Source organism: Salmo salar, chromosome 06, assembly GCF_965601325.2.
Source record: "Salmo salar chromosome 06, fSalSal1, whole genome shotgun sequence".
Lineage (NCBI taxonomy): Eukaryota > Metazoa > Chordata > Actinopteri > Salmoniformes > Salmonidae > Salmo > Salmo salar.
The window spans coordinates 13,504,443-13,520,000 of NC_138296.1; the positions used below are offsets into that span (position 1 = coordinate 13,504,443).

The 15,558-nt window shown below is 54.5% G+C and overlaps 1 protein-coding gene across 4 annotated transcripts in view; it reads left to right on the forward strand.

The window, feature by feature from the left end:
- Positions 1–15,558, forward strand: part of LOC106606286 (BAR/IMD domain-containing adapter protein 2) — a 263,933-nt gene that overhangs the window by 40,070 nt on the left and 208,305 nt on the right. For all 4 annotated transcript variants that reach the window (XM_014202430.3, XM_014202428.3, XM_082976331.1 and 1 more), the window contains one exon: positions 1,296–1,382. In XM_014202430.3, coding sequence (XP_014057905.1) covers positions 1,296–1,382 — 87 coding nt within the window. The remainder of the gene's footprint in view (positions 1–1,295; positions 1,383–15,558) is intronic.

Consider the following 15,558-nt stretch of genomic DNA (forward strand, 5'->3'; position numbering starts at 1 on the left):
TGTTCAGGATCCAGCTAGCTGCACTAGACAGGCCATAATAACACGTTGTTCAGGATCCAGCTAGCTGCACTAGACAGGCCATAATAACACGTTGTTCAGGATCCAGCTAGCTGCACTAGACAGGCCATAATAACACGTTGTTCAGGATCCGGCTAGCTGCACTAGACAGGCCATAATAACACGTTGTTCAGGATCCGGCTAGCTGCACTAGACAGGCCATAATAACACGTTGTTCAGGATCCGGCTAGCTGCACTAGACAGGCCATAATAACACGTTGTTCAGGATCCGGCTAGCTGCACTAGACAGGCCATAATAACACGTGGTTCAGGATCCGGCTAGCTGCACTAGACAGGCCATAATAACACGTTGTTCAGGATCCGGCTAGCTGCACTAGACAGGCCATAATAACACGTTGTTCAGGATCCGGCTAGCTGCACTAGACAGGCCATAATAACACGTTGTTCAGGATCCGGCTAGCTGCACTAGACAGGCCATAATAACACGTTGTTCAGGATCCGGCTAGCTGCACTAGACAGGCCATAATAACACGTTGTTCAGGATCCGGCTAGCTGCACTAGACAGGCCATAATAACAGGTTGGTTCAGGATCCAGCTAGCTGCTTCCTTTCTGCCTGTCCCCAGTGAGTGACAACAGCAACCTGGGAGGATGGTGAACTGTCCATCAATCTAGCTGTGTTAGATGAGAAAGTAATAATTACCAGTCAGTAGTGATGGCTGGCAGGAGAGCTGGTTTGGTTAGGAGGTGAATTATCCACCAATATGTGTGACAGATGGGGCCTGTGCCTGCAGCCGCCCAGGAGCGACGTGACACACCATTACTACTGTAGCATCGTCCTCTCTCTCCACATGACACACACCATTACTACTGTAGCATCGTCCTCTCTCTCCACATGACACACACCATTACTACTGTAGCATCGTCCTCTCTCTCTACATGACACACACCATTACTGCTGTAGCATCGTCCTCTCTCTACATGACACACACCATTACTGCTGTAGCGTCGTCCTCTCTCTACATGACACACACCATTACTGCTGTAGCATCGTCCTCTCTCTCCACATGACACACACCATTACTACTGTAGCATCGTCCTCTCTCTCCACATGACACACACCATTACTACTGTAGCATCGTCCTCTCTCTCGACGTGAGGATGCGTGCGAACATGTGTGTGTGTGTGTGTGTGTGTGTGCTGCTTTATAGGCTACGGAGTTGCCCTCCACCTCTCTACCTCTGACCCTGATCTCATGCTGTTCTTCCTCTGTCCCCAGATGTGACATTTGCTGCTAAGGGCTACTTTGATGCCCTGGTGAGGATGGGAGAGCTAGCCAGTGAGAGCCAGGGATCCAAGGACATGGGTGAGTAGTAGCCTATCAGCTGTCAGGATGTTGTGTCCTGCCCGTCCCTGGAACTAAAGAGGTATTCAATGCTGGCCAATGCTTGTCTTAGTGTTTGTACTGTAAGTCAGTTTGTCCGTGTCTATCAGCTGCCACATATCTCTTTCCCTTCCCTGGACCTAAAGGGGTGGTTAACTGGGCTCTCCTGCTGGCCAACACACACACTGTCACTTCCTGTGTTTGTGTCACAGTAATGTCAGGTCTGTAGAGAGATGACCCAGTCTTTGTTTTCCACGCAGTCAGCATTGTGGGGTCACTCATACACTCTAAAAAGAAAAGCTTCCTGGAAGATCTTTTAGGGATTCCTCAAATTGAACTGTGGGGGAACCTCTAAGTTCTTCAAAGAACCCCCTTAATGGTTCCTCAAATAACCTTTTAGGGGTCTTTTTTTTTTACCCACCACTATTATTATTAATATGAATAACAACAACCATAGCAAAATATTTTAGTGTTTTATGATTTTAGTGGAAAAGCAGAATTCAAAAATCGAAATATGAGGTAAACTCCCAGCAGAGCCCCAAGTCCAATCAGTTTATCCTCTGGCGTGTTAATGTGTTGGTAACCTTGGTATCCACAGCCAGAATGAGTTTTCAGTGCACGGTGATGGAACAGCTTTCCTGTTCTATTCATCAGAGGTGTAGGGAGGGTGAAGTCTGTGAAAACAAAAATATGAATTATACAGATGAGTAACAAAACGTACACATGACAGTATTCAAACCTTGGTTTTTGTTGTAAATGTGAATGAAAACATTGTTCGCTTTTGACTGGTTTTCATACACACATCTTGTCCATAACGTAGAGAGCTCTGGGATCTTCGTTGAAGAGGTCAGAGAGGAGGAAGATGACTACTGCTAGAAGGTTTTAGAGAAACCATTAATACAAATGTGATGATGGCCTACATGTGATCTGCATAACATTATGTGACATACCAATTGTACGTACCTTTGTGTGCCTTCTCGTCAGTACACCTACAGACAGATAAGTGGGCCGTTCATTCATCTGCACCTATAGCCTTCAACATATTCTTATTTCTTTGTTGATTGACATCCATTGAATTTTGTCAATTTTCTGATTTAGAAGGAATTTTAAAGGGAAAATGTACCAACCAACACAGCCATTTGACAAATATGAAAAGATGGATGATATCATCATAAAATAATATACATTTAGATCAGACAAGCTAGAGGTCGACCGATTTTATTTTGTTTATTTATTTATTTATTTTAATTTTATTATTATTATTATTTTTTTTTTTGTTTTTTTTTTTTTCAACGCCGATACTGATTATTGGAGGACCAAAAAAAGCCCATACCGATGAATCGGGCATTTTTTTAAATGTATTTATTATTATTTATTTTTATATATTTTTGTAATAATGACAATTACAACAATACTGAATGAACACTTTTATTTTAACTTAATATAATAGATAAAGATCTATTTAGTCTCAAATAAATAATGAAACATGTTCAATTTGGTTTAATTAATGCAAAAACAATGTGTTGGAGAAGAAAGTAAAAGTGCAATATGTGCCATGTAAGAAAGCTAACGTTTAAGTTCCTTGCTCAGAACATGAGAACATATGAAAGCTGGTGGATCCAGGATATTGAGTCTTCAATATTCCCAGGTAAGAAGTTTTAGGTTGTAGTTATTATAGGAATTCCAGGACTATTTCTTTCTATACCATTTGTATTTCATATACCTTTGACTTTTGGGTGTTCTTATAGGCACTTTAGTATTACCAGGCTAATCTCAGGAGTTGATAGGCTTGAAGTCATAAACAGTGCTGTGCATCCCAGCATTGCTAAGAGCTGCTGGCAAACCAGTAAAGGGCTGTTTGAATGAATGCTTACGAGCGTGCTGCTGCCTACCACAGCTTAGTCAGACTGCTCTATCAAATCATAGACTTAATTATAATATAATAAACACACAGATTTAGCCTTAGGTCATTAATATGGTAAAATCTGGAAACGATCATTTCGAAAACAAAACGTTTATTCTTTCAGTGAAATACGGAAACGTTCCGTATTTCATCGAACGGGTGGCAACCCTAAGTCTAAATATTCCTGTTACACTGCACAACCTTCAATGTTTTGTCATAATTATGTAAAATTCTGGCAAATGAATTACGGTCTTCGTTAGGAAGAAATTATCTTCACACAGTTCGCAACAAGCCAGGCGGCCCAAACTGTTGCATATACCCTGACTCTGCTTGCACTGAACGCAAGAGAAGTGACAATTTCCCTCGTTAATATTGCCTGCTAACATGCATTTATTTTAACTAAATATGCAGGTTAAAAAAAATATTCTTCTGTGTATTGATTTTAAGAAAGGCGTTGATGTTTATGGTTAGGAACATTGGTGCAACGACAGTTCTTTTTTCGCGAATGCGCTTTTGTTAAATCATCCCCCGTTTGGTGAAGTAGGCTGTGATTTGATGATAAATTGACAGGCACCGCATTGATTATTTGCAACGCAGGACACGCTAGTTAAACTAGTAATATCAACCATGTGTAGTTAACTAGTGATTATGTGAAGATTGATTGTTTTTTATAAGATAACTTTAATGCTAGCTAGCAACTTACCTTGGCTCCTTGCTGCACTCTCGTAACATGTAGTCAGCCTGCTTCGCAGTCTCCTCGTGGAGTGCAATGTAATCGGCCGTAATCGGTGTCCAAAAATGCCGATTACTGATTGTTATGAAAACATGAAATTGGCCCTAATTAATCGGCCGACCTCTAATACAAGCAGAAACCCTTAACTGGACATTTGGTAAGATCTAACTTTTGACCAAGGCCCTATGGGTAATGGGGTGCAATTTTGAACTCGCACCTTGTCAAAGTGGAGGAGAGCTATGTATCATGTATGTTGAGGATTTAGAAGAGATGCAGAGAAGAAGAGAGAAAGAGCGAGAGGAGACGTCTTCCGCAAATTAGATTTCAACAAGTCATTTCATTTTGTGACAGACAGCTGCTTGGTGGATTTGATTAAGTTCCACTCAAAAGTGGATTGGTTTCAGCTCAGAGGGGATGTATAGGTGTTTGTGTGCTTGCGTACGTGCATGCCTCCTTCCTTCTGTCCTGGTCCATTTATAAAGGTCTCCAGAGCCACAGGTTGACCAGAGCTGCTGCCCTCAGATACAATAGTTGCCGTGGCAACAGCTGGCGGTCCCGATGTTTTATCTCCACTCTGGGGACATCAGTCTCTGTGAAGACATCAGTGTCTGTGATAGGATTCTCCTCTCCTTGATCCATGTACAAGCTGTTGATTCTGACAGGTTTTCATGGCTCTATTCTGTAGGGTGTAGTAGGACAGCTGGGGGGGTGTTCTGTAGTAGGACAGCTGGAGGGGGGGGTGTTCTGTAGTAGGACAGCTGGAGGGGGGGGTGTTCTGTAGTAGGACAGCTGGGGTTGGGTGTTCTGTAGTAGGACAGCTGGGGTTGGGTGTTCTGTAGTAGGACAGCTGGGGGTGGGTGTTCTGTAGTAGGACAGCTGGGGGTGGGTGTTCTGTAGTAGGACAGCTGGGGGTGGGTGTTCTGTAGTAGGACAGCTGGGGTGGGTGTTCTGTAGTAGGACAGCTGGGGGTGGGTGTTCTGTAGTAGGACAGCTGGGGGGGTGTTCTGTAGTAGGACAGCTGAGGGGGTGTTCTGTAGTAGGACAGCTGGGGGGGTGTTCTGTAGTAGGACAGCTGGGGGGGTGTTCTGTAGTAGGACAGCTGGGGGGGGTGTTCTGTAGTAGGACAGCTGGGGGGGGGGTGTTCTGTAGTAGGACAGCTGGGGGGGGGGGGTGTTCTGTAGTAGGACAGCTGGGGGGGGGGGTGTTCTGTAGTAGGACAGCTGGGGGGGGGGGGGTGTTCTGTAGTAGGACAGCTGGGGGGGTGTTCTGGAGTAGGACAGCTGGGGGGGAGTGTTCAGTAGTAGGACAGCTGGGGGGGTGTTCTGTTGTAGGACAGCTGGGGGGGGTGTTCAGTAGTAGGACAGCTGGGGGGGAGTGTTCAGTAGTAGGACAGCTGGGGGGGGAGTGATCTGTAGTAGGACAGCTGGGGGGTGTTGTTCAGTGGTAGAACAGCTGGGGGGTGTTGTTCAGTGGTAGAACAGCTGGGGGGTGTTCTGTAGTAGGACAGCTGAGTGGGTGTTCTATAGTAGGACAGCTTGGGGGGGTGTTCTGTAGTAGGACAGGTAGGGGGGGTTCTGTAGTAGGACAGGTAGAGGTGTTCTGTAGTAGGACAGCTGGGGGGGTGTTCTGTAGTAGGACAGCTGGGGGGGTGTTCTGTAGTAGGACAGCTGGGGGAGTGTTCAGCAGTAGGACAGCTGGGGGGGAGTGTTCAGTAGTAGGACAGCTGGGGGGGGGGTGTTCTGTTGTAGGACAGCTGGGGGGGGTGTTCTGTTGTAGGACAGCTGGGGGGGGGGTGTTCTGTAGTAGGACAGCTGGGGTTGGGTGTTCTGTAGTAGGACAGCTGGGGTTGGGTGTTCTGTAGTAGGACAGCTGGGGTTGGGTGTTCTGTAGTAGGACAGCTGGGGGTGGGTGTTCTGTAGTAGGACAGCTGGGGGTGGGTGTTCTGTAGTAGGACAGCTGGGGGTGGGTGTTCTGTAGTAGGACAGCTGGGGGTGGGTGTTCTGTAGTAGGACAGCTGGGGGTGGGTGTTCTGTAGTAGGACAGCTGGGGGTGGGTGTTCTGTAGTAGGACAGCTGGGGGGGTGTTCTGTAGTAGGACAGCTGAGGGGGTGTTCTGTAGTAGGACAGCTGGGGGGGTGTTCTGTAGTAGGACAGCTGGGGGGGGTGTTCTGTAGTAGGACAGCTGGGGGGGGGTGTTCTGTAGTAGGACAGCTGGGGGGGGGGGTGTTCTGTAGTAGGACAGCTGGGGGGGGGGGGTGTTCTGTAGTAGGACAGCTGGGGGGGTGTTCTGGAGTAGGACAGCTGGGGGGGAGTGTTCAGTAGTAGGACAGCTGGGGGGGTGTTCTGTTGTAGGACAGCTGGGGGGGGTGTTCAGTAGTAGGACAGCTGGGGGGGAGTGTTCAGTAGTAGGACAGCTGGGGGGGGAGTGATCTGTAGTAGGACAGCTGGGGGGTGTTGTTCAGTGGTAGAACAGCTGGGGGGTGTTGTTCAGTGGTAGAACAGCTGGGGGGTGTTCTGTAGTAGGACAGCTGAGTGGGTGTTCTATAGTAGGACAGCTTGGGGGGGTGTTCTGTAGTAGGACAGGTAGGGGGGGTTCTGTAGTAGGACAGGTGGAGGTGTTCTGTAGTAGGACAGCTGGGGGGGTGTTCTGTAGTAGGACAGCTGGGGGAGTGTTCAGCAGTAGGACAGCTGGGGGGGAGTGTTCAGTAGTAGGACAGCTGGGGGGGGGGTGTTCTGTTGTAGGACAGCTGGGGGGGGGTGTTCTGTTGTAGGACAGCTGGGGGGGGGAGTGTTCAGTAGTATGACAGCTGGGGGGGTGTTCTGTTGTAGGACAGCTGGGGGGGGGGGTGTTCTGTAGTAGGACAGCTGGGGGGGGGGGTGTTCTGTAGTAGGACAGCTGGGGGGGGAGTGATCTGTAGTAGGACAGCTGGGGGGTGTTGTTCAGTGGTAGAACAGCTGGGGGGGTGTTCTGGAGTAGGACAGCTGGGGGGAAGTGGTCTGTAGTAGGACAGCTAGGGGGGGTGTTCTGTAGTAGGACAGCTGGGGGGGTGTTCTGTAGTAGGACAGCTGGGGGGGGGTGTTCTGTAGTAGGACAGCTGGGGGGGGTGTTCTGTAGTAGGACAGCTGGGGGGAGTGATCTGTAGTAGGACAGCTGGGAGGGGGGAGTGATCTGTAGTAGGACAGCTGGGAGGGGGGAGTGATCTGTAGTAGGACAGCTGGGAGGGGGGGGTGTTGTGTAGTAGGACAGCTGGGAGGGGGGGGTGTTGTGTAGTAGGACAGCTGGGGAGAGGGGGGTGTTGTGTAGTAGGACAGCTGGGGAGAGTGTTCTGTAGTAGGACAGCTGGGAGGGGGGTGGGTGTTCTGTAGTAGGACAGCTGGGAGGGGGGTGGGTGTTCTGTAGTAGGACAGCTGGGAGGGGGGTGGGTGTTCTGTAGTAGGACAGCTGGGAGGGGGGTGGGTGTTCTGTAGTAGGACAGCTGGGAGGGGGGTGGGTGTTCTGTAGTAGGACAGCTGGGAGGGGGGTGGGTGTTCTGTAGTAGGACAGCTGAGGGGGGGGGTGTTCTGTAGTAGGACAGCTGAGGGGGGGTGTTCTGTAGTAGGACAGCTGGGGGGGTGTTCTGTAGTAGGACAGCTGAGGGGGATGGGGGGTGTTCTGTAGTAGGACAGCTGGGAGGGGGGTGTTCTGTAGTAGGACAGCTGAGGGGGAGGGGGGGTGTTCTGTAGTAGGACAGCTGGGGGGAGTGATCTGTAGTAGGACAGCTGGGAGGGGGGTGGGTGTTCTGTAGTAGGACAGCTGGGGGGTGTTGTTCAGTGGTAGAACAGCTGGGGGGGTGTTCTGGAGTAGGACAGCTGGGGGGAAGTGGTCTGTAGTAGGACAGCTAGGGGGGGTGTTCTGTAGTAGGACAGCTGGGGGGGTGTTCTGTAGTAGGACAGCTGGGGGGGGTGTTCTGTAGTAGGACAGCTGGGGGGGGTGTTCTGTAGTAGGACAGCTGGGGGGAGTGATCTGTAGTAGGACAGCTGGGAGGGGGGAGTGATCTGTAGTAGGACAGCTGGGAGGGGGGAGTGATCTGTAGTAGGACAGCTGGGAGGGGGGGGTGTTGTGTAGTAGGACAGCTGGGAGGGGGGGGGTGTTGTGTAGTAGGACAGCTGGGGAGAGGGGGGTGTTGTGTAGTAGGACAGCTGGGGAGAGTGTTCTGTAGTAGGACAGCTGGGAGGGGGGTGGGTGTTCTGTAGTAGGACAGCTGGGAGGGGGGTGGGTGTTCTGTAGTAGGACAGCTGGGAGGGGGGTGGGTGTTCTGTAGTAGGACAGCTGGGAGGGGGGTGGGTGTTCTGTAGTAGGACAGCTGGGAGGGGGGTGGGTGTTCTGTAGTAGGACAGCTGAGGGGGGGTGTTCTGTAGTAGGACAGCTGGGGGGGTGTTCTGTAGTAGGACAGCTGAGGGGGATGGGGGGTGTTCTGTAGTAGGACAGCTGGGAGGGGGGTGTTCTGTAGTAGGACAGCTGAGGGGGAGGGGGGGTGTTCTGTAGTAGGACAGCTGGGGGGAGTGATCTGTAGTAGGACAGCTGGGAGGGGGGTGGGTGTTCTGTAGTAGGACAGCTGGAGGGGTGTTCTGTAGTAGGACAGCTGGGGGGGTGTTCTGTAGTAGGACAGCTGGGGGGGTGTTCTGTAGTAGGACAGCTGGGGGGGTGTTCTGTAGTAGGACAGCTGGGTGGGTGTTCTGTAGTAGGACAGCTGGGTGGGTGTTCTGTAGTAGGACAGCTGGGGGGGTGTTCTGTAGTAGGACAGCTGGGGGGGTGTTCTGTAGTAGGACAGCTGGGGGGGTGTTCTGTAGGAGGACAGCTGGGGGGGTGTTCTGTAGGAGGACAGCTGGGGGGGTGTTCTGTAGTAGGACAGCTGGGGGAGTGTTGTTCAGTGGTAGGACAGCTGGGGGGGTGTTCTGGAGTAGGACAGCTGGGGGGGTGTTCAGTAGTAGGACAGCTGGGGGGGAGTGATCAGTAGTAGGACAGCTGGGGGGGAGTGATCAGTAGTAGGACAGCTGGGGGGGGAGTGTTCAGTAGTAGGACAGCTGGGGGGGAGTGTTCAGTAGTAGGACAGCTGGGAGGGGAGTGATCTGTAGTACGACAGCTGGGGGGTGTTGTTCAGTGGTAGAACAGCTGGGGGGGTGTTGTTCAGTGGTAGAACAGCTGGGGGGGTGTTGTTCAGTGGTAGAACAGCTGGGGGGGTGTTCTGTAGTAGGACAGCTGAGTGGGTGTTCTGTAGTAGGACAGCTGGAGGGGTGTTCTGTAGTAGGACAGCTGGGGGGGTGTTCTGTAGTAGGACAGCTGGGGGGGGGTGTTCTGTAGTAGGACAGCTGGGGGGGTGTTCTGTAGTAGGACAGCTGGGTGGGTGTTCTGTAGTAGGACAGCTGGGTGGGTGTTCTGTAGTAGGACAGCTGGGGGGGTGTTCTGTAGTAGGACAGCTGGGGGGGTGTTCTGTAGTAGGACAGCTGGGGGGGTGTTCTGTAGGAGGACAGCTGGGGGGGTGTTCTGTAGGAGGACAGCTGGGGGGGTGTTCTGTAGTAGGACAGCTGGGGGAGTGTTGTTCAGTGGTAGGACAGCTGGGGGGGTGTTCTGGAGTAGGACAGCTGGGGGGGTGTTCAGTAGTAGGACAGCTGGGGGGGAGTGATCAGTAGTAGGACAGCTGGGGGGGAGTGTTCAGTAGTAGGACAGCTGGGGGGGAGTGTTTAGTAGTAGGACAGCTGGGGGGGAGTGTTCAGTAGTAGGACAGCTGGGAGGGGAGTGATCTGTAGTACGACAGCTGGGGGGTGTTGTTCAGTGGTAGAACAGCTGGGGGGGTGTTGTTCAGTGGTAGAACAGCTGGGGGGGTGTTGTTCAGTGGTAGAACAGCTGGGGGGGTGTTCTGTAGTAGGACAGCTGAGTGGGTGTTCTGTAGTAGGACAGCTGGGGGGGGGTGTTCTGTCGTAGGACAGCTGGGAGGGGGGTGGGTGTTCTGTAGTAGGACAGCTGGAGGGGTGTTCTGTAGTAGGACAGCTGGGGGGGTGTTCTGTAGTAGGACAGCTGGGGGGGGTGTTCTGTAGTAGGACAGCTGGGGGGGTGTTCTGTAGTAGGACAGCTGGGTGGGTGTTCTGTAGTAGGACAGCTGGGTGGGTGTTCTGTAGTAGGACAGCTGGGGGGGTGTTCTGTAGTAGGACAGCTGGGGGGGTGTTCTGTAGTAGGACAGCTGGGGGGGGTGTTCTGTAGGAGGACAGCTGGGGGGGTGTTCTGTAGGAGGACAGCTGGGGGGGTGTTCTGTAGGAGGACAGCTGGGGGGGTGTTCTGTAGGAGGACAGCTGGGGGGGTGTTCTGTAGTAGGACAGCTGGGGGAGTGTTGTTCAGTGGTAGGACAGCTGGGGGGGAGTGTTCAGTAGTAGGACAGCTGGGGGGGAGTGTTCAGTAGTAGGACAGCTGGGGGGGAGTGTTCAGTAGTAGGACAGCTGGGAGGGGAGTGATCTGTAGTACGACAGCTGGGGGGTGTTGTTCAGTGGTAGAACAGCTGGGGGGGTGTTGTTCAGTGGTAGAACAGCTGGGGGGGTGTTGTTCAGTGGTAGAACAGCTGGGGGGGTGTTCTGTAGTAGGACAGCTGAGTGGGTGTTCTGTAGTAGGACAGCTGGGGGGGGGGTGTTCTGTCGTAGGACATGTGGGGGTGTTCTGTCGTAGGACAGCTGGGGGGGTGTTCTGTTGTAGGACAGCTGGGGGAGTGTTCAGTAGTAGGACAGCTGGGGGGGAGTGTTCAGTAGTAGGACAGCTGGGGGGGTGTTCTGTTGTAGGACAGCTGGGGGGGGGGGTGTTCTGTTGTAGGACAGCTGGGGGGGGGGTGTTCTGTAGTAGGACAGCTGGGGGGGGGTGTTCTGTAGTAGGACAGCTGGGGGGGGTGTTCTGTAGTAGGACAGCTGGGGGGAAGTGATCTGTAGTAGGACAGCTGGGGGGTGTTGTTCAGTGGTAGAACAGCTGGGGGGGTGTTCTGGAGTATGACAGCTGGGGGGAGTGATCTGTAGTAGGACAGCTGGGGGGGGGTGTTCTGTAGTAGGACAGCTGGGGGGGGGTGTTCTGTAGTAGGACAGCTGTGGGGGTGTTGTTCAGTGGTAGGACAGCTGGGGGGGTGTTCTGTAGTAGGACAGCTGGGGGGGGGGGTGTTCTGTTGTAGGACAGCTGGGGGGGGGGGTGTTCTGTTGTAGGACAGCTGGGGGGGGGGGTGTTCTGTAGTAGGACAGCTGGGGGGGGGGGAGTGATCTGTAGTTGGACAGCTGGGGGGGGGGAGTGATCTGTAGTAGGACAGCTGGGAGGGGGGTGTTCTGTAGTAGGACAGCTGGGAGGGGGGGGGGTGTTGTGTAGTAGGACAGCTGGGAGGGGGGGGGTGTTGTGTAGTAGGACAGCTGGGGAGGGGGGGTGTTGTGTAGTAGGACAGCTGGGGAGGGGGGGGGGTTGTGTAGTAGGACAGCTGGGGAGGGGGGGGTGTTGTGTAGTAGGACAGCTGGGAGGGGGGGTGTTGTGTAGTAGGACAGCTGGGAGGGGGGGGTGTTGTGTAGTAGGACAGCTGGGGAGGGGGGGTGTTGTGTAGTAGGACAGCTGAGGGGGGGGTGTTGTGTAGTAGGACAGCTGAGGGGGGGGGGGTGTTCTGTAGTAGTACAGCTGAGGGGAGTGATCTGTAGTAGGACAGCTGGGAGGGGGGTGTTCTGTAGTAGGACAGCTGAGGGGGAGGGGGGGTGTTCTGTAGTAGGACAGCTGGGGGGAGTGATCTGTAGTAGGAGAGCTGGGAGGGGGGTGGGTGTTCTGTAGTAGGACCGCTGGGTGGGGGGTGGCTGTTCTGTAGTAGGACAGCTGGGAGGGGGGTGGGTGTTCTGTAGTAGGACAGCTGAGGGGGGGGTGTTCTGTAGTAGGACAGCTGAGGGGGAGGGGGGTGTTCTGTAGTAGGACAGCTGGGGGGAGTGATCTGTAGTAGGACAGCTGGGAGGGGGGTGGGTGTTCTGTAGTAGGACAGCTGAGGGGGGGTGTTCTGTAGTAGGACAGCTGAGGGGGGGTGTTCTGTAGTAGGACAGCTGGGGGGGTGTTCTGTAGTAGGACAGCTGAGGGGGAGGGGGGGTGTTCTGTAGTAGGACAGCTGGGGGGAGTGATCTGTAGTAGGACAGCTGGGAGGGGGGTGTTCTGTAGTAGGACAGCTGAGGGGGAGGGGGGGTGTTCTGTAGTAGGACAGCTGGGGGGGAGTGATCTGTAGTAGGACAGCTGGGAGGGGGGTGGGTGTTCTGTAGTAGGACAGCTGAGGGGGAGGGGGGGTGTTCTGTAGTAGGACAGCTGGGGGGAGTGTTCTGTAGTAGGACAGCTGGGAGGGGGGTGGGTGTTCTGTAGTAGGACAGCTGGGAGGGGGGTGGGTGTTCTGTAGTAGGACAGCTGAGGGGGGGGTGTTCTGTAGTAGGACAGCTGAGGGGGGGGGTGTTCTGTAGTAGGACAGCTGGGAGGGGGGTGGGGTGTTCTGTAGTAGGACAGCTGAGGGGGGGGTGTTCTGTAGTAGGACAGCTGAGGGGGGGTGTTCTGTAGTAGGACAGCTGGGGGGGTGTTCTGTAGTAGGACAGCTGAGGGGGAGGGGGGGTGTTCTGTAGTAGGACAGCTGGGGGGAGTGATCTGTAGTAGGACAGCTGGGAGGGGGGTGTTCTGTAGTAGGACAGCTGAGGGGGAGGGGGGGTGTTCTGTAGTAGGACAGCTGGGGGGAGTGATCTGTAGTAGGACAGCTGGGAGGGGGGTGGGTGTTCTGTAGTAGGACAGCTGAGGGGGAGGGGGGGGTGTTCTGTAGTAGGACAGCTGGGGGGAGTGTTCTGTAGTAGGACAGCTGGGAGGGGGGTGGGTGTTCTGTAGTAGGACAGCTGGGAGGGGGGTGGGTGTTCTGTAGTAGGACAGCTGAGGGGGGGGTGTTCTGTAGTAGGACAGCTGAGGGGGGGGGTGTTCTGTAGTAGGACAGCTGAGGGGGGGTGTTCTGTAGTAGGACAGCTGAGGGGGGGTGTTCTGTAGTAGGACAGCTGGGAGGGGGGGTGTTCTGTAGTAGGACAGCTGGGGGGGGGAGGGGGGGTGTTCTGTAGTAGGACAGCTGGGAGGGGGGTGGGTGTTCTGTAGTAGGACAGCTGAGGGGGAGGGGGGGGGTGTTCTGTAGTAGGACAGCTGGAGGGGGGGTGGGTGTTCTGTAGTAGGACAGCTGGGAGGGGGGGGTGTTCTGTAGTAGGACAGCTGGGAGGGGGGGTGTTCTGTAGTAGGACAGCTGGGAGGGGGGGGGGGTGTTCTGTAGTAGGACAGCTGGGAGGGGGGGTGGGTGTTCTGTAGTAGGACAGCTGGGAGGGGGGGGGGTGTTCTGTAGTAGGACAGCTGGGAGGGGGGTGGGTGTTCTGTAGTAGGACAGCTGGGAGGGGGGGGGTGTTCTGTAGTAGGACAGCTGAGGGGGGGGGTTGGCGTGTTCTGTAGTAGGACAGCTGGGAGGGGGGGGTGTTCTGTAGTAGGACAGCTGAGGGGGGTGGGTGTTCTGTAGTAGGACAGCTGGGAGGGGGGGTGTTCTGTAGTAGGACAGCTGAGGGGGGGTGGGTGTTCTGTAGTAGGACAGCTGGGGGGGGGGGGGTGTTCTGTAGTAGGACAGCTGAGGGGGGTGGGTGTTCTGTAGTAGGACAGGCTGGGGGGGGGGGGGTGTGCTGTAGTAGGACAGCTGAGGGGGGTGGGTGTTCTGTAGTAGGACAGCTGGTGGGTGTTCTGTAGTAGGACAGCTGAGGGGGGGTGGGTGTTCTGTAGTAGGACAGCTGAGGGGGGGGGGGGGTGTTCTGTAGTAGGACAGCTGGGGGAGGGGGGGTGTTCTGTAGTAGGACAGCTGGGGGGGGGGGTGTTCTGTAGTAGGACAGCTGAGGGGGGGTGGGTGTTCTGTAGTAGGACAGCTGAGGGGGGGGGGGGTGTTCTGTAGTAGGACAGCTGAGGGGGGGTGTTCTGTAGTAGGACAGCTGAGGGGGGGTGTTCTGTAGTAGGACAGCTGGGGGGGTGTTCTGTAGTAGGACAGCTGAGGGGGGAGGGGGGGTGTTCTGTAGTAGGACAGCTGGGGGGGAGTGATCTGTAGTAGGACAGCTGGGAGGGGGGTGTTCTGTAGTAGGACAGCTGAGGGGGAGGGGGGGGTGTTCTGTAGTAGGACAGCTGGGGGGAGTGATCTGTAGTAGGACAGCTGGGAGGGGGGGTGGGTGTTCTGTAGTAGGACAGCTGAGGGGGAGGGGGGGTGTTCTGTAGTAGGACAGCTGGGGGGGAGTGTTCTGTAGTAGGACAGCTGGGAGGGGGGTGGGTGTTCTGTAGTAGGACAGCTGGGAGGGGGGGTGGGTGTTCTGTAGTAGGACAGCTGAGGGGGGGGGTGTTCTGTAGTAGGACAGCTGAGGGGGGGGGGTGTTCTGTAGTAGGACAGCTGAGGGGGGGGGTGTTCTGTAGTAGGACAGCTGAGGGGGGGTGTTCTGTAGTAGGACAGCTGAGGGGGGGGTGTTCTGTAGTAGGACAGCTGAGGGGGAGGGGGGGTGTTCTGTAGTAGGACAGCTGGGAGGGGGGTGGGTGTTTCTGTAGTAGGACAGCTGAGGGGGAGGGGGGGGTGTTCTGTAGTAGGAGAGCTGGGAGGGGGGTGGGTGTTCTGTAGTAGGACAGCTGGGAGGGGGGGGGGTGTTCTGTAGTAGGACAGCTGGGAGGGGGGGGTGTTCTGTAGTAGGACAGCTGGGAGGGGGGGGGGTGTTCTGTAGTAGGACAGCTGGGAGGGGGGTGGGTGTTCTGTAGTAGGACAGCTGGGAGGGGGGGGGGGTGTTCTGTAGTAGGACAGCTGGGAGGGGGGTGGGTGTTCTGTAGTAGGACAGCTGAGGAGGGGGGGGTGTTCTGTAGTAGGACAGCTGAGGGGGGGTGGGTGTTCTGTAGTAGGACAGCTGGGAGGGGGGGGGTGTTCTGTAGTAGGACAGCTGAGGGGGGTGGGTGTTCTGTAGTAGGACAGCTGGGAGGGGGGGGGTGTTCTGTAGTAGGACAGCTGAGGGGGGTGGGTGTTCTGTAGTAGGACAGCTGAGGGGGGGGGGGGTGTTCTGTAGTAGGACAGCTGAGGGGGGTGGGTGTTCTGTAGTAGGACAGCTGAGGGGGGGGGGGGTGTTCTGTAGTAGGACAGCTGAGGGGGGGTGGGTGTTTCTGTAGTAGGACAGCTGAGGGGGGGTGGGTGTTCTGTAGTAGGACAGCTGAGGGGGGGTGGGTGTTCTGTAGTAGGACAGCTGAGTGGGGCGCGGGAGGGGGTGTTCTGTAGTAGGACAGCTGGGGGAGGGGGGGTTGTTCTGTAGTAGGACAGCTGGGGGGGGGGGTGTTCTGTAGTAGGACAGCTGAGGGGGTTTCTGTTAGGTGTAGTATTACAGCGTTGTTGGGGCTTCCCTGAGCCAATCAGTCAGCCAGAGGGAAAGACATGAAAGTGATGTGTGGATGTTTTATTCAGTAAAAGGGCTTTTCATTCATTTACACGTTAG